Raw genomic sequence first — 18844 nt, forward strand, 5'->3', positions numbered from 1 at the left:
ATAGACAAAGCCTCTCACACTAGATCTGGATGTAATAAAGATTCTCTCCTGAAAAATTTATCATCTCTCTCTTCAGTAACAGACAGCGCTTTGCCGCCAGCATAGTGAAGTGGTTCTTGGGACAGATGCTGGAGCCACTGGGTAAAAGACTGCTCTAGTCCTGAAGTAAGTGTCATTCCTCAGTTTACTCATTCATTAGTGGGGAGGGAAAATACACTCACAATAGAGGAAGCTGGTGAGCATGGGCTAACAAAGGGGCCAGGTCTAACATCACCAAAAACAAGCCAGACTCCTGAATAGCATCACTAAGTCATCTATTGAAGAGAGATCATTAGTCTGTCTCCAGACAGGGAGAAACCATCAGACAAGTGCTAATTGGGGGATGTTTTGCAAAAGAATTGCTCAGGAATGTCAATGTCATATCAGCAAGCAAGCAATGGGCTGACAGTTGTTATTAAAGAAAACTAAAAAGATGCCCTGACCATAAAAACAGGCTTCAAGGACACTCCAGGAGTGACAGTTCCAATACTGCACTTCATGTCGATCTTGCACCAGTGAACACATCTTATTGGCGAGTTGGTATTGCAGAATTCAGGGGTCAGTGCTATGTAATACCATTGATGACTTTTCTCCCCAGCAGCCTGCCCAGTCTTTTCTGTCACTATGAAAGCTAGCCATCCATGTGCTCCCCCTAAAGAGAACATGTTGAAATTTAATCCCCAATCTGAAGGGATCAGGGCACAGGGCCTCTGGGAAGTGATCTGGGTCCAGAGGGTGGGATTGGTGCACCCCAGCCCTCTGTCCGTGAGGTGACAGTCAAGAAGGCAATGCATAAAGCAGGAATGGGCCTGCATCACACGCCAGGTCTCCCAGTGCCCTGGTCTTTGGCTTCCCAGACTCCAGAGGTGTGAAAATAAATGTTGTTTAATACAACCTGGCTACGGTATTCTATTACAGTATCGCAAACTAAGACATGGGAAAAGTAGAAAAATGTCAACATGGATTGTGCAGAAAATAATACTGTTTATATGTGGCGCAAACAACAAAATGGACTCTGCTGTGGGATGGACTGTATGTCTAATGTGTTGCTGATTGGTCAATAAATAAATCACTGATTGGTCAGTGGCCAGGCAGGAAGTATAGGCGGGACAAGGAGGAGAAAAAACTGGGAAGTGGAAGGCTGAGTCAGAGAGACACTGCCAGCTGCCACCATGAGAAACAGCATGTGAAGATGCCGGTAAGCCACGAGCCATGTGACAAGGTATAGATTAATGGAAATGGACTAATTTGAGCTGTAGGAACAGTTAGCAAGAAGCCTGCCACGGCCATACAGTTTGTAACCAATATAAGTCTCTGTGTTTACTTGGTCGGGTCTGAGTGGTTGTGGGACTGGCGGGGGACAGAGATTTATCCTGACTGTGGGCCAGGCAGGAAAACTCAAGCTACAAATGGCGCCCAACGTGGGGCAAAAGTTTTCACCTAAAACCTAAAAAAAGATTCTAAAACAAAACTAAAAACAGCTTCCTAATTGTCTCTCTCAAATAAGCGACAGCTGCCCGTTTGAGCTACTAACAGATTCCTGGTGGGCGGGTTCCTGGTGTGCAGGTTCCTGGTGTGCGTGCTCGATCTACAATATGGCGGGAATGAGGCCTCTATAAGTGACACATTAAGCTGTGTGGTGGATTTAGCCTTTACTAGTACAAAACAAAAAAAGAGGTTTCTAGACTACACGCTACTTGGCTAAAAGCATAGACCCATGATAGCTCCCAAAGCTGATGGTAAACATAGCCATGTTGGAAAGCTAAGGTAGACAAAGCCAACAGCCATAGCTGCTACAGTTTAAAACAACAGATTCACAATAAGACAAATTCAGATATAATAGTTTACAATGTATATAAAATATACGTAGGCTTAAAAAAGACAAAAAAGATGATATATAGAGTTATTAAAACAAATACATAGATTTTAAAAATAAAGTCTTTAAAGAAACAATAAAATTAATATAAAAAATAAGCCACATAAAGATAAATATTACACAAAAAATCTAAATTATGTCGTCTTTGGGATTTTTAACTACAAAAAAACATTCGATTGTAAAAACTGTTCAATTATGCCAAAATGTATATTTTAAAGGTACCTTGACTTCAAAATTTAGATATAAAGATATGTTACTTTAAAAAGGAGATTCTGCTTTTGTTCCCACAGAAAGCCAGAGACTATAGATTTGTTCCAGATTAAGATACATCAGGTTTGACCAGCCAAGACCCCCTAAAAGGTCTCCGATGACATCAAGGCCCAAATAATCCAACATCCAAAATGGTTTCAAGACAACTGGCTCAGACGATACAGCCTCACGGACTACTCCATGATCCTAAAATTTTCTTTGTTTCCCCAAAAGATACAGCGCCCCCCTCCAACAAAAAATAATAAAAAAAGCTACGCCCAAATTCCCAAATATACTAAGCTAACTTTAGAGATATGTAAAGGTTAAAACCTTCCTTTTTAAGAAAAGAAAAGGGGAAGTGCTGTGGGAGGGTCTGTCTAATGTGTTGCTGATTGGTCAATAAATAAATCACTGATTGGTCAGTGGCCAGGCAGGAAGTATAGGCGGGACAAGGAGGAGAATAAAGCTGGGAAGTGGAAGGCTGAGTCAGAGAGACACTGCCAGCTGCCATGATGACAAACAGCATGTGAAGATGCCGGTAAGCCACGAGCCACGTGGCAAGGTATAGATTAATGGAAATGGATTAATTTGAGCTGTAGGAACAGTTAGCAAGAAGCCTACCACGGCCATACAGTTTGTAACCAATATAAGTCTCTGTGTTTACTTGGTCGGGTCTGAGCGGTTATGGGACTGGCGGGGGACAGAGATTTATCCTGACTGTGGGCCAGGCAGGAAAACTCAAGCTACAGGACTCTGCAGGTTGTGTGTGTGTGTGTGTGCGTGTATGTATGTATGTATATATTTGTGCACTCATATACATGTATATGTATGTAACAAATATAATCAAAGGAAAAGGCTATCAACTTCAGAGTGGGAGAGGCATGGAGGGGTTTGAGGGAGGGTAGCTAGGAGGGGCTGGAGGGAGGAAAGGGAAGGGGAAGTGACGTAATTTTATTTCTATTTTTAAAACTTTTAAAAAGAAAATAATGTATAAATGTTTCAATTGCATGAGGGCTCTATTGTGTCAGTGTAGAGTGGTTTTCTTTCTATTAAACTATGCCTGCTGAATACCTATGGCTAACGTGTTATAATGCTTTTAATTAATCTTCGAGTAGCTTAAAAAATCACACACATACACACACACACACACACACACACACACACACACACACACACATAAAGCAAATATGGTAATGGTGGCTATTCATTCCTGCAACTACACGTTTTTTCCTATAGATCTGGAATTTTTCAAAATAAAATAATACGAGCTTTTCACGGACTTTGTCAGTAACTCGGAATGCAAAGGTTAAGAAATGCATACATTCTGGTAATATAGGTAGGGATTTTTTTTTTCACCACAGATTTGTTCTCCAGTTGAATACACTCCTGTAAACCTGTTTTGTTTTGTTTTGTTTTTTTCACGTACTACTATGCCATGGATGTTTTCCATATGGAGAAACAGTTGTCTGGCTGAAGATGCAGCTCACTGATAGAGTACTTACTTGCCTAACATCACAAGGTCCTAGTTTCAGTTCTCAGCAGAAAGAAGAGAGGAGGGGGGAGAGGAAGAAGGGGAGGAAAGGGGGAGGGTACAGGGAAATGTGTAGAGAATTGCTGCTGGCCAAGTCAGAGTAGCAGCAGGTGGCAATCGACCTCAGGGCTTGGCCCACCAGAGTGCAAGGCTCTGACGGGTGAATCTCGGATAGGCAAGGTCCTGAGGGCTTTGGCTCCAGAATGTCTCTTGTTACTGCTGTGCCTTTATATGTTTGTTGATGCCATTTTTCTCTGGTATCTGGTATGGTGTGAATGGGTGTGGGGGGAATCCCCACTGCCTTTAATGTAGTGTGATTATTTCCTGGAAATATCCTGTTCTACTGGACATTTTTATCTGCGGATTATTATGAAGAAGATTGCCTCTTAAACTGTACTATTTAACTAAGGTAGTAATTTTATACAATAATAGTGTTGGTTCAAATAGAATTTTGAGGCCAGGTGGTGGTGGCGCATGCCTTTAATCCCAGCACTCGGGAGACAGAGCCAGGCGGATCTCTGTGAGTTCAAAGCCAGCCTGGTCTACAGAGTGAGATCCAGGAAAGGTGCAAAGCTACACAGAGAAACCCTGTCTCAAAAAAAAAAAATAGAATTTTGATGATTAAGAGTTTTTAACAAATGTAGTAAAGGATTATGATAGAAGTTAGTTTAGTGGGAAAATTAAAGGTAGGACAAAATGTTGCCCCTCCCCTGATAAAGCAGGATCCCCAGAGGATAGAAAATAGAAACAAGGGAGTATATCACGCAGCTCGGACTTATGAGTTTTACTTAAGAAGCCATACAGACTATGGTTTAGGTTAATGATTAAGGAAAACAATCGAGTCCCAGGAGTTAGCTCAAGTTCTTTTTGATATTGAGAGATGTGTTCACGGGTTTTGGTGCATCATAGTTAAACAATTGATTTCATGTAACTAGAAAACAACGAATTGGATGTTAATTAAGATAACTGAACAGGATTCTGAAATATGAAAAGTGAAACTAGTAACCTGGTTTTCTGGCAACTATAAAAACTACTGCCTACGTAAATGGTTATGGCTGAAAGGCTCCTGATCTGAGAGAAGTTTAAATGATAAATGTTTTAACTGTATGTGGGCTCTTGGGGATAATTTGGTTTCCATCTGTTATATGTAAAATGTTTAATAATGTAAGAGAAATGGGAAACATGTTGTTTTTCACTTGTATTCATTGTAATCACTCACTGAAAAAATAGAATGTAACCACATTGTAATTTTTATATTGCTTGAAAGATTCAGCTGGGGTATATAAGCTGTAAAGGAGCAAATAAAGTAGTTAAAAGGAAACCATCGGGAGACAGACAGAAGGGAAACACCAGGAGGGAGGGAGAAGGCAGTCATCAGGAGAGAGACAGAAGGGAAACATCAGGAGGGAGGAGAAGGCAGTCATCAGGAGAGAGACAGAGGGAAACATCAGGAGGGAGGGAGAAGGCAGTCATCAAGAGAGAGACAGAAGGGAAACATCAGGGTAGAAGAACAGAAGAGGAAAGTAGAACAAGCAACAGAAAGAAGAATACAAAGCAGCCGCAGCTTTCATCCCTCAGAAGAGGAGTCTGTGCGTTTTTCTCGCCAACTCTGCATCTCATTCCCAGTCTCTCTGACCTGCAGAAGCCTGGACCCTCTGCAGAAAACCAGGCATGACAACTCATGCCTGTAATTCCAGAACTCAGAAGGCTAGGGCAAGCAGGTAGCTAATGAGTTTGAGGCTAGCCTGGGCTATATAGTAAGACTGTCTCAAAAATGAACAACAAAAATAAACAGTTATCTTTGTTATGTTTCATTGCCTAACACTACTGCATCATGTGAAAGCAACATTGTGTATATATAAGTGATTGCTTACTTGATTGATGATAGATAGATAGATAGATAGATAGATAGATAGATAGACAGACAGACAGACAGATAGATAGATAGATAGACAGACAGACAGACAGATGTTGAATATTTCAATGTTTTACTTTATTTTTTAGACAGGGTCTCATATTATAATCTAGGTGACCTGAAACTTTCACTATGGAGCTGAGAATGAACTTCAACTTCTGATCCTCCTGCCTATACCTCCAAAGTGCTAGGCTTGCTTACAGGCATGTACCACCATGCCCAGTTTATGCCTATTAGGGTTCAAACACAGGGCTATGTGCATGCTAGGTAAGCACTCTACCAGCTGAGCCCTATTCCCAGTCTAATTTTGTATTATTTTAAAAATCACTGTAGTAATCATAATTGGAGCTAAGTCTGTCTATTGATCCATGATCAGCTTTGAGAAAGATACCCAATGTCAACCCCTGACCTCTACACTCATAGGAACAGAGAGAGAGAGAGAGAGAGAGAGAGAGAGAGAGAGAGAGAGAGAGAGATTGCTTTTCACACTTCTGACCTGCATGAATGATTCTCCACTCCTTCCCCATACTAGGTATGTAATACAATTTCTCTGCTTGGTTGGGAACGTTTCACGGAGGAATTTTCCTGGTCTTAACTGTGACAGAGCCCAAATCCTCTCAGAAATAATAGCAAGGAAAGACTGCCCCCAAGAGGTCTATCTTCTAATCGCAGGCAGAATATTGTCAGCAAGTGGCACTTGCTGACAAGTGGAGTAATTTTCTATCATCTGAGTCTATTAAATCATATTCATAACACCCTTCACTGAGCCCAGCATAGGAGGAGAAGCCACAGGAAACACAAAATTCAATCAAACATGGCACTATCTGAAACAGTTACAATTTCCGTTACACACAATACAGGAATGGAGTTAAGGTCAATAGGCCAAAGTCAGGGATGGAGGCCTGTGGGATCTGTGGTCATGAGGCTCTCACTACAGTTGTGGCACTGTGATGGCTACCACCCTGAACAGTGTGTTCAGAAGCCTGGATTCCTTTCTAGCAGCTAGTCATGAGCATTCCATGGTTATGCTGCATCTATGACGTTTGTTACCATAGCAACCAATGACTCAGAAATTGATGGTTTCTCTACCCTTCCCATCTTCCAGATGAGGCTCCTGAGACCCAGGGATTAAGGGTTGATTTGCCAATGGGTGCTTAGCTCAGTCCCAGTGAGTGGCCATTCACGTCATAACACAGATTCTCACTGACCACAATCTAAGGAGGATAACCAACGCCCTACAGTTTTGTCAAAGGGTCCCAAGTTGGAATCCCAAGGGAATAAATGTCCCTCTCCAATTGCAAATATCTGCCATGCAGACCTTATGGCCAGAAACTAGGAAAGATGAGATATGAGGACTGAGACACTCATTATCTTAGTCATTTTTCAGAATCATGCATTTTAATGTCTGAGACATAAAAATCTAAAGCTGGCTTCTAAGACATTAGCATGTGTCAGGCTGACAAGTCCCTTCTCCCTCTGTAATGTGTTCTGTCGTGAGGGTTCCAGTCTTCAGAATTAGACAGGCATCCCATCTTTCCAACTGTCTACTACCCAATTCACACCAGTCAGCTCTGGCTAGGATGGAAAACAGGCCAGCTGCATAATGACATTTAAATCAGCCCAGCCTTCCAGGAGCAGGGAGATTCAAAACAGAGAGGAGTCTAGACCTCCCTGAGTCAGGTGCTCTCATTTTAGGAAAGAAATTGAAGACTAGAGAGGTTTAAGGTCACCTCTAAGACGTTGTTAGCAGATAGTGAGGGGGCAGGGACTTGTGTAGGGAAAAGACGTGGTGAGACAAGAACTCAAGGACAAGAAAGTTAAGGGAGGTTGGCAGTCAGGGCTCCTGTCTCCTGGAAAACAGGAGTCCTGTGGCTTTGTTCTCTGGTCTCCTATCGGATTCAACCAAAGCGTCCAAGTGTTCTGAAAGAACATGTAGTCATTCCGGCATGTCAGTCCCCACAAGCAAACTGCATCCGTCTTACCTGATGTCCACGCCTTCCCTTTTCTCCCTTGGGGCCTTGGATGAAATTATCAATTCCAGGATCCCCCTGAGGAAACAAAGGGTAGCCTTCCTCAAATGAACAGCAAAAAAAAAAAAAAAAACAAAAAAAAAAAACAGGAAAAGAGTCAACAGGAAGAAGGGGAGGAAGGGCTGGAGATCTGGCTTAGAGGCAGAGCAACCACAGAGCATGTGCAAGGCTCTGGGTTCTATTTGTATCACTAGGTGAGAAGGGAGGAGGAGGAAGAGGAGGACAAGAGGGAAGACAGGAATCAAGGTGGACCCTTCCGTTGTCCAGACCTGTTTACTCAATAATCCCGATACCCAATCCACATAAAGCCCCACCCTCTCGACCCAGCCGGATCTTCTCTGAGATGGTTTGCCTCTCAAATCTCTAGCTTGTCACAATGCAGTAAAGACAGACCGAGCTGACGCCTCCTTAACCAACACTAGATCGATCAGTCTTTGCCTCTGCACAGTTCTCATGTCTGTGGAATTGACGCAGAAGAAACCCCGCAGCCATCACTCACAGGATCTCCCCTCAGCCCAGGCTCCCCACGATGTCCGGCTTGTCCAGGCAGTCCTGTCAAGCCCTTAAATCAGAAAGAAAAAAAATAAATCACATCATAAAATCAGTGAATGCTTACAAAGAAGGTGGTAAGAAGAGAACTAGGGATCAGATCTCAAGGGCGGCTTAGGACTTGAAGCTGAGCATATTCACAGTCAACACGGCACAGCTGAAAGGTAGAAATTACCATACTGTTTCTGGAAATCCTCCCTACGCTGGGCCCTATGGGAGTGTCTACACACCTGACTCTCACATCTCAGGAATTAATCCTCCTGCATGCACCAGGACCTAGGCCTCCCTACTGTCTCAGCCTGGTTTTTTTTTTTTTTTACCTCCCCCAAAGCTCTGTAAAGAATCATACACAGGGGAGGAGGGGGTCTGCTTTCCATGCCATGCATCTGGGTAGGGTTAGCAGAGTAAGAGCCCGTGGTTGGAGGGAGGAGGCATGATTACTGATACACACCTGGAACTCCAGCACTCAGGTGGGTTAGGCATGACCTTATAGGGTCATTTTATGAATTTAATTAGAAATTAAAACGTTCAGTACAGAGTCAGGCCCAGAGGTCCTGCTGCGGTTTATCATACTTCTTTCTGGGCCCTTTCCAACTCACACATTGCACTTCCAGGGTCACCCCCCCCCATGCCTGTAGCTTCAGTGGCACCTCCCTTACCCAGAAACAGCCAACAGCCCCTAAGGACTCAGTGGGAAGAAAAACCAAAGTCATGGGGGAGGGACTGGGAGGAGAGCGGGGAGGGGAGACTGCAGTCGGGATGCAACATATGACAGAAGAATTCATTTTTTTTTAAAGTCAGGGGAAGAGACATTGAATTGACCTCAGCTTGAGTTTAAGGACATTCCTCCTGTTCTTTATGTCTTTCTGGTTCATCCTCTGCTCCTGCAAAACTGAAGTCCTCCTTCCCGCCCTGAAGTTTCCCAACTCTATGCTTTTCCTTGTAACTTTTTCCTGACTGCACTACCCTGGTTCGGTATCTCTCTCCCCTCCCCTCTCATCGAGGTCTGAATAAAAATGCCATGATTGGGCATGGTCCCCGGAATGTTGGGGTCCCCTCTATCCCTCCGTCTCTGCTCAAATGCCCCACTGGGCCTCAGTGCCGATGGTAGCCATCTTGGTCTCTTAGTCATTCACCCTTTATACTTCATCCCATCTTCATGGAGGAAACCTTCCCGAATGCACCAGCCAGGGCCACCCATTCTAAATTAGATCTGAATTCCAACAGATGCTCGGTAGATGCTGGTGGTTGACCACATGAAGGAGAGAGACCCTATTTGTTTTCCTCAAGTGTGGTCCAGCAATTCTCATTTGCTCCATTCCACATCCTTAACTATGGCGGATCTTGTACTACCGTCCTTGTACAAACTGTATTTCCTCCACATGGTAACAGCCCTGTGCTGGCCATAGCCAAAACTTATTTACCTTTGGACCTCTCCCTGTGGATAGCAAAACGCCCCACGGGTAGGAGGCACCTGATGGATATTTATTACATTTCTCTCAGTTTAACTGAAACTCAAAGCTTTTTGCGTTGTGGAAGCAGAGGACCCTCCACCGTCTCCAAACTCTGACCCTCAAACTTGCAGTTTTTCGTCAGATTTTCTCCTTGGAAAGCAAACCTTAATAAAGAGATGCGCCTCTGACTCTCTCCCTTCTGCCTCACCTCTGGGAAGCTGCTCCACATCACTGATGACCAGAAACGAAAGCACTACTATAATTCCACAGGGAGTGCAAACAGCGACAGGTAAATAAACTGCTGGGTAAAGCTGGCAGCAGCTCAAACTGTTTGCACTAGGATGTGACAGAGAGTGAAAACACTGTGTTGTGCACTAGGATGTGACAGAGAGTGAAAACACTGTGTTGTGCACTAGTGATGTGACAGAGAGTGAAAACACTGTGTTGTGCACTAGGATGTGACAGAGAGTAAAAACACTGTGCACTAGTGATGTGACAGAGAGTAAAAACACTGTGCACTAGTGATGTGACAGAGAGTAAAAACACTGTGCACTAGTGATGTGACAGAGAGTGAAAACACTGTGCACTAGTGATGTGACAGAGAGTGAAAACACTGTGTTGTGCACTAGGATGTGACAGAGAGTGAAAACACTGTGCACTAGGATGTGACAGAGAGTAAAAACACTGTGCACTAGTGATGTGACAGAGAGTAAAAACACTGTGCACTAGTGATGTGACAGAGAGTGAAAACACTGTGCACTAGGATGTGACAGAGAGTAAAAACACTGTGCACTAGTGATGTGACAGAGAGTAAAAACACTGTGCACTAGTGATGTGACAGAGAGTAAAAACACTGTTTGTGCACTAGGATGTGACAGAGAGTAAAAACACTGTTTGTGCACTAGGATGTGACAGAGAGTAAAAACACTGTGCACTAGTGATGTGACAGAGAGTAAAAACACTGTGCACTAGTGATGTGACAGAGAGTAAAAATACTGTTTGTGCACTAGTGATGTGACAGAGAGTAAAAACACTGTTTGTGCACTAGGATGTGACAGAGAGTAAAAACACTGTGCACTAGTGATGTGACAGAGAGTAAAAACACTGTGCACTAGTGATGTGACTGAGAGTGAAAACACTGTGCACTAGTGATGTGACCAAGAGTGAAAACACTGTGCACTAGTGATGTAACAGAGTGAAAACACTGTTTGTGCACTAGTGATGTGACAGAGAGTAAAAACACTGTTTGTGCACTAGTGATGTGACAGAGAGTAAAAACACTGTGCACTAGTGATGTGACAGAGAGTAAAAACACTGTGTACTAGTGATGAGACAGAGAGTGAAAACACTGTTTGTGCACTAGTGATGTGACTGAGAGTGAAAACACTGTGCACTAGTGATGTGACCAAGAGTGAAAACACTGTGCACTAGTGATGTAACAGAGTGAAAACACTGTTTGTGCACTAGTGATGTGACCGAGAGTGAAAACACGCTCATACTTTACCCTGTTGCCTCTGTTCCCTTTCTCTCCAGACGACCCTGCAGCTCCAGGATCACCCTAGGAAAAACAAACGTGCAAGGAATCTTAATCCTATTGGTCACTCTGGAAGCTTCCGTCACGTAGTTTTACGCTCCAGCCAAGAGTGGGAACGTGCTTTAGCACTTCTAACAACAGGACAGGTCAGGGGTTCTGAGTAACCCAAACCAATTTCAAATACCAGATCAATTAAGACAACTCCTGGTGCATCAACAAGATGGCAAATAAAAAGAGATGTTTAGGGCTCTTGATGAAGAAAAAGCAGGACACAGGTCGGGCTATAAAAGACTCAGAGAGAGTCTACTTGAACTGAAAAATCTGAGTGAATTAAAGTTCAGCTGATGTGTTCAACAGCAGAGTAAACAGAACTGGGTGCACTAAAAAATAACCAATGAGAACCCAAAGCTTCAGTGGCGGCTCTCACTGCCAATCCCAGCACTGGGGAAGCAGAAGCCTCTGTGAATTCAGGGCCAGCCTGGTCTACATAGCAAGTTGCAGGCCAGTCAGGTCTACATAGTGAGACTCTACCAAGGTGGGCGGGGAGGGGGGGGGGAATTATATGGAATGCAGCCCAAAAAGAAAAAGAAAAAGAAAAGGTGACTGAGAGTCCAGGACAAAACGGGAAGGTCTCACACATTTCTAGTTAGATATCCATAAAGACACAATAGCCCAGTGGTTCCTAATGCTGTGACCCTTTAATAGAGCTCCTCTTGATGTGCTGACCCCCAACCATAAAATTATTTTTGTTGCTACTTCAGAACTGTAATTTTGCTAGTGTAATGTAAATATCTGTGTTTTCTGATGGTCTTAGGTGAACCCTGTAGAAGGGTCAGTCAGCCCCCAGAGGGGCTGTAACCCACAGTTGAGACCCATTGTAATAGAGAATCCAGATGCTGTGCACTGTCTTGGATGCCCCGCCCCCAAGGTCTATGTATTGAATCTTGGTCCCAGTGCTGGAAGATGCTGTGGACCTTTAAGAGTGGGACCTGGTGGGAGGTCCTCGGGCCACTAGATGGAGCCCTTGAGGGGAACCCTGGGACCCCGATCCTTTCTTCTTTTTCTCCTTCTGGATCACGAAGTGAGCAGAGCTCTCCAAGACATGCTCCCCATGACTGTCGTCTGTGACTCCCCCGTCAGAAACTCCAGAGGAATGGGTCTACCCCGTCGCAGACTTTAATCTTAAAATCATGAAGGAAAATAAACCTTTTCTCTTTATATGCAAATTACTTTGGGTATTTCATTATGTGATGGGAAGCTGACCACAATACAAAAGCTAAAAGTTTCAATGGGGTAATTTTCTAAGGATTTTCTGAGATTTGTGGAAGGCATAAATTGATTCAAAAGCTTATCAAGTTCCAAGTGCACCAAATAAAAAGGAGCACACACCTGGGTACAACATATTGAAACTGCCAAAACTAACCGCAACGGGAATTTTTTATGCAGCCTGATATATATTTTTGAAACGTTGCTTGCCAAGAAATAATTATTTTGACAGATAGCTTCTAAGCGGTAATAATGAAAGATCTAAGGCAAAGGACGCCTGAAACTAAGAAATGGCATTCTCAAAGTGCTGTGAAGGGCTAACTCTCAAAACAGACTTGTTTACTCGGTGAGCTATCCTTTGTGGAGAAGGAAAAAGACAGCATGAAACAAAGAGAAACGCGAGCCAAAGGAGTCTCCAACGAACCCGACCCTCGTTAAAGGAAAGTCCGCAAGATGATTCTGAGGCGAAAGAAACAAGGTGATTTCTTGGAGTTTGTTTGTTTGTTTGTTTGTTTTAAGATATCAACTATTTAAAGGAAGATATCTGTGAAGCTAATAGACACGGGAGTAAAGCTAAGAGAGTGTCCGCTATTTAAAACAATATTAACAATAGTCTGGGGCTGGAGAGATGGCCTGGTGGTTAAGAGAACTTGCTGCTCTTCCACAGGACCCAGGTTCGGTTCCCAGGACCCACATGGTGGCTCACAACAGCCTTTAACTCCAGCTATCAGAAATGCAACACCCTCTTCTAGCCTCCACAGGCACCTTCACACAGGGGCATTCGTTCACACATACACACAAGTATAAATCTTTAAAAGAAACACCACATCTAAATTGCTGGAATTTAACAAAATATAATATATAACAAAACATGGAAATGAAATTCGGGACAATAGGCAGTCTGGGGGGGGGGGCACTGACTGAAGTTACGGGTCCTTGTACGGAGGCATGAGGACAAATAGAGCAGTTTAAACCCTGCCGAGCATGCTTTAAAATGACTGACCAGGAAGAGCTGCCCTAGCTGTAAGAGTCCATGTGCCACACTAATGTGAGAGCAGAAGAGAGGACTCTGATGGGGAAAGGGGGGAAGGGGGAGGGAGGGGAAGAGGGAGGGGGAGATTGAACAAGAACAAAGGATACTGGCATTTATGTGTGAAGATGCCATAATTTCTTCATACTAACTTAAACCTTTTAAGGTATACCGTGAACTCTATGAAGTAAAAGACTATTTTTCACTCCGGGGCTCTGGGAACACTGGGAAAGAGGAGGCAGATAGAAGATGGTGAGGAGTGCTGTGTAAAGCCGTCTTCTGGACACTACAGGGCTGCTGCTCCTCACACTCACAGCAGCAGCGGCTCTGCGCATAAGGCTGGTCCCATCAACACTCCATCATGGAATGGGAAGGCCACACCCTTCCCCCAGAAGCTGTATGGTTAATGGTTGCTGTGAGGCAGGAGTCATAGTCCTTAGTGTTACAGCCATTGGTAAGCCGACCCTGCGTGAATAAATACCACACACACACACACACACACACACACACACACACACACACACGCACGCACACGCACACTCATGTTTAGTTACGACAACTTTAATCCAAAAGCAGTGAGCCACAAACAAAATGATATGAAAATAGGAAGGGGGCTTGGAAAGAAGCAGGGTTCAGTAGAATGGGGAAGATGAGAGAAGATGATGGGGGTATATGATCAAAGCACAGTGTGTGTGTCATAAAATTACAAAAGAATTTTTAGGAGTCAAAAGTTGTTTTTCAGTCCAGTCCGACAATGAACAAATTAAAGTTTTCAAAATTAAAAAGCAAATCACTCTAGCAAACTTGTATATAATTACTTTAAAATATGGATATGAGATGTTTCCTCAGAAGTGAGAGGAGAAAGTTTAATGACATGAAGATGGTCAGGGAAAAGACATGGTTAATCTCCGTGCTGAGGAGGCAAAAGCAGATGAATCTCTGAGTCTGTGGCCAGCTTGGTCTACACAGCAAGTTCCAGACCGGCCAGAACTGCACAGGGAGACCAATAAATAAATAAATAGTTAGATAGATAGATAGATAGATGGATGGATGGATGGATGGATGGATGGATGGATGGATGGATGGATGGATGGATGGATGGATGGATAGATGGATAGATAGATAGATAGATAGATAGATAGATAGATAGATAGATAGATAGATAGATAGATAGATAGGAACATAGCAAGGTAGCTTAGCAGGTAAAGGCTATTGTTGCCAAGCCTGACTATCAGAATTCAATTCCCAGGACCCACAAAGCGAAAGGAGAGAACCACCTTCTACAACCTGACCTCTGGCCTCCACATGTGTGCAGTGGTGTAGATAGACAGATAGATAGATAGATAGATAGATAGATAGATAGATAGATAGATAGATAGATAGACAGATAGACAGACAGATAGATGACAGACAGGCAGACAGATAAAATAATACCAGCGTAATGGGCAGAAAATACAAAGCAAGACAGTTCCATACCTGTTCTCCATCTAAGCCGACAGCACCTTCCTCACCAGTGCCGCCCTGTGGGAAGGAAGGGCAGAAGTCAGAGACAAGAGATGCACAGGACGGGTGTTTCTCATATGTTCATTTCCTTGCTAGCATTTCTTTTTCAGCTGACAAAAGAGTACAGAGCTTCGGAAACAATGTTAACACCACACCAAATTACCAAAAAGTAACAATTTGGTCTTCCAAAACCTTCTTTACTGACTTCCCAGGTGGTTCTGTGCAGAGGCGGGGCAGGGGTAGGAGAGGAGGGGAGGAGGAAGAGGAAGACGTGTAAAAAAAAATGGAGATGGGGGACACACGCGTGTGTTAAGAAAGGGTGAGAAATATTCTTGCAACTCAGCGCTGAAGATGACAAGCCCTTTGCCAGGCTGGATGAAAGGTTCCCACCGCTGCCACCTGCTAGCTGCTGTGGCCCACACCTGTAATCCCGCACTCAGTCTGGAGCAGGAGGATCCAGCGTTCAGCCAGCCTGGGCTATAGAGTAAGACTCTGTCTCAGAACACAAATAACAGAGAGAGGAAGAGACAGGGAGACAGACAGACACAGAGAGAGACAGAGACAGAGGGACAGAGAGAGACAGAGAGACAGCATCTTTTGAAGAAAAACCATCAGAATTTCACAAACCAAATGAAACCCTTTTCACACCTTTGAAAGAAGACTGGGTTTATCCCTATTGTCCACCCAAGAAAATCAAGTTTAAAAGAGTTCTTCTTTAAACCCAAGTAAAATTTAATTAGCACATGACAATAAACACATCCATCAAGTTCTTGAATTGGAATTGATGTGACACCTTTGCCACAGGAAGTAATGGAAGGTTCCAGAACACATGAGTAAGACCAGCCCAGGAGCCCTTGTCTGTCTTATCATTTTGTAAATGCCCCTCCATGGTACAGAGGGGAACACAGAGGGTGTGCAATGTGTATTTCTGGAGCAAATAAGTTAACAAATAGATTCTTTGATTCTGAATCTGGATGCAAAGTTATTCATTTATTGTGACAAACGCAGTTTATCACCCCCTCCCCCATATGTACACCCTGGCCTCACTCTCCCCACCACACCTTAGACCAGGGCCAATTCTTTTTAGACCATCATGTGATAGATAATGGTGGTTCAGTTATTACAGAGTTGAAAATAACACTATTTGTCACAATCTTTGAGCTTAAATATCTGTCTTACAGACACCCACCAGCCAGGCAGTCAGTTGGGAAGGCCTACTTCCTTGTCTAAGAATTGGGCATTTCACTCAAGCCATAGAACGGGGCATGGACTCAGTACTGTGTTTCTCAGGGAAGCTGCCACCCAGGGTAAGAAAAGGGAAGATGGTCCTACCTTCTCTCCTGAAAATCCTCTTGCTCCCTGAAGTTAAGAAGAAATAAAAATAATTAAGCTGTGCACATAGATTTAAAAGAGTGAAGTTACCGTGCCAAAAATATATTCCCTGCCTGCATTTACTGTAGCAATATTCACAATAGCCAAGAAATTAGCCTAGGAACCCATCAATGGAGGAATGGATTTTTTTTATGTAATACAATACACAATGGGATGTTATTCAACCATAAAAAAAAAAGAAGAAACATTCTGTCATTTGGAACTGGAAGGCACTGTGTTAAATGAAATAAGCTAGACACAAAAAGACTAGTAATACATTTATAGTTTTTAAAATTAAGAATAAAAAGTCAACCCAAATGCAGAATACTGATCACTAGAGGTTGGGGAGGCAATGGGGTATAGCAGGCTTTCTTTTGGGCCACCAACCAGCTCCCAAATCATAGCACAGATACTTATTATTAGTCATGAATGCTCAGCCTTAGCTTAGGCACATTTCTTGCTACCTCTTATAACTTAACCTATTTCTCTTTATCTACGTTTTGCCTCAGGGCTTTTTACTTTTCTTTCCTTCTGTCTATCTTACTTTCACTGCTTCTCATGTCTGGCTGGCCAGTGGCTGCCTGGCTTCTGGCCCCAGGCATGTCTCTCTCTTTCTCTTCTTTCTTCTTCTTGAGCCTAGATTTCTCCTCCTATTTATTGTCTCTGCCCACCAGCCCCACCTATCCCTCTCTCTGCCTAGTTATTGGCCATTCATTTTTTTTTTATTAGACTAATCAGGTACCTTAGGCAGGTGAACCAAATGCAACACATCTTTACATAATTGAACAAGTACAGCACAAACAAATGTAACACACCTTTACATCGTTAAAAAAATGCAGCAGAAACAAATGTAACACACCTTCACATAATTAAAGTAATATTCCACAGCATAAATAAAAGTAACACATCTTTGCTCATTAAAGAAATATTCCACAACAATGGGGCAGAGCAGAAAAGGGAGGAGCTTGAATTCAACTGGTGCATTCTACATATAGCTACTGAAATAAGCCACTGAATTCATTCATAGACACAGTTCATAAGTATTCATTAAAACTAAGATAAAAAGGATTGAGGGCTGCGGATATAGCTCAGTGGCAGAGTGCTTGTTTAGCTCATGGAGACCCTAGGTATAGTTCCATGTACTGGAGAGAGATAAGAGGGAGGGAGGGAGAGAGAGAGAGAGAGAGAGAGAGAGAGAGAGAGAGAGAGAAAGAAAGAGAGAGAGAGAGAGAAGAAAACTTGGGCTTGATGAATTTTTAAACTCTTGATTCATTTACAAAGTCATGTCACTTCACTTGGAAGAAAATATAATTCTTAGATCAAAATGAAGGTGCCCCTCTCTCTCCAGCAAATAAAAGGGTCTCAAAGAGTTACTCTACCCTCCCCACTTCCTATGCCTAGTAAAAACAGCCCCTTGACACTCTTGCATAGCAGGGGTACTGGGAGTAGCAGTGGCCTGCCACTTATATTTATAACACACTTTGTCACAAGCAGGCAGAGGCTTCTAGGAACAACAGGACAAAGTCACTGAAAGACCTCGTGGCATGTGGAGGACACAATCAGTGTGACTGGAAAAGCTCTCTTTAGGACTTTTATGCTGTAGATATTTCTTCTGAGCTTATTGAAGGAAATATTCCAATCCTGGAAGCTTCAGAGCCATTTAAAGCAACCATTTAAAAGGGGGTATTCTGTTCATCTCCCCTTAGCTGCTGAAATTCGGGGTTCCAAGTCTGCCTTCCAACTACCAGCATGCTCAACTCTTGTCTTGAGGGTCTTTTTCCCTCCTGGGACCAGAGCTGCTCTCCCCAAATGCAGGACAGGCTAAAGTATTAGGGAATTAACGATTCTTAGGACCAGCCCCTAACTCCTTCCTGACGGGATTCGGAGTAGAACCCCCAGTTCTCTCGTATCTGAGTGAACATGGCTCAGGTTCATGTTCAACACGGACCACCAGAGCTCCTGGCCATGGGCCTGCTCTAACACAGCGTGGAATCTGATAGTTGTCTTTTTAGGTCACTGTCCCCTCTGTCTTACATCATTACTTCGCTCCTGGGACCTCCTGGGATCCTCCCTGCAAACTTTATAGGTTTTACTTCCCCAACCTTCAGTCTAAGGATTTAAGATTCTATTGCTGTGGTGAAGAATTAAGATTTTTCTCCAATTCAAGGGACAAAGCCATGAAAGGCAAAGGAACTTGAAGTTCAAGGACACACTCACCTTAGGACCTCTCACACCTGGGCATCCTTCCTCACCTCGGAGTCCAGGAAGACCTCGGGGGCCTCTCTGTCCCTGTGAAGAAAATCATGGGAAGATACTCAAGCAGCTGTCTCCATGCCCACCAAAGCAATTCCAACCATCCGTGATGCCCAGCGAAGGGACTGGAACACAGGCAGCCCCTAGAATTTTACATCTTCAAACACCTGACCAGACGTAACCTACAAGGTCATCAGATTATAAATTCATCATCTGGCCAAGCTGAGGCCCCAAATAAGGAAAC

At 43.5% G+C, this 18844-nt stretch overlaps 1 protein-coding gene across 1 annotated transcript in view; it reads right to left on the minus strand.

The window, feature by feature from the left end:
- Positions 1-18844, minus strand: part of LOC128098234 (collagen alpha-4(VI) chain-like) — a 112468-nt gene that overhangs the window by 55527 nt on the left and 38097 nt on the right. The window contains exons 13-18 of the mRNA XM_052719067.1: positions 18565-18636; positions 16309-16335; positions 14950-14994; positions 11148-11201; positions 8140-8202; positions 7593-7658 (exon numbers count right to left, since the gene is read on the minus strand). Of these exons, the coding sequence (XP_052575027.1) occupies positions 7593-7658; positions 8140-8202; positions 11148-11201; positions 14950-14994; positions 16309-16335; positions 18565-18636 (327 nt within the window). The remainder of the gene's footprint in view (positions 1-7592; positions 7659-8139; positions 8203-11147; positions 11202-14949; positions 14995-16308; positions 16336-18564; positions 18637-18844) is intronic.

The sequence above is a fragment of the Peromyscus californicus genome, unplaced genomic scaffold (assembly GCF_007827085.1).
Source record: "Peromyscus californicus insignis strain IS unplaced genomic scaffold, ASM782708v3 Scaffold_11__1_contigs__length_118956290, whole genome shotgun sequence".
Classification (NCBI taxonomy): Eukaryota; Metazoa; Chordata; class Mammalia; order Rodentia; family Cricetidae; genus Peromyscus; species Peromyscus californicus.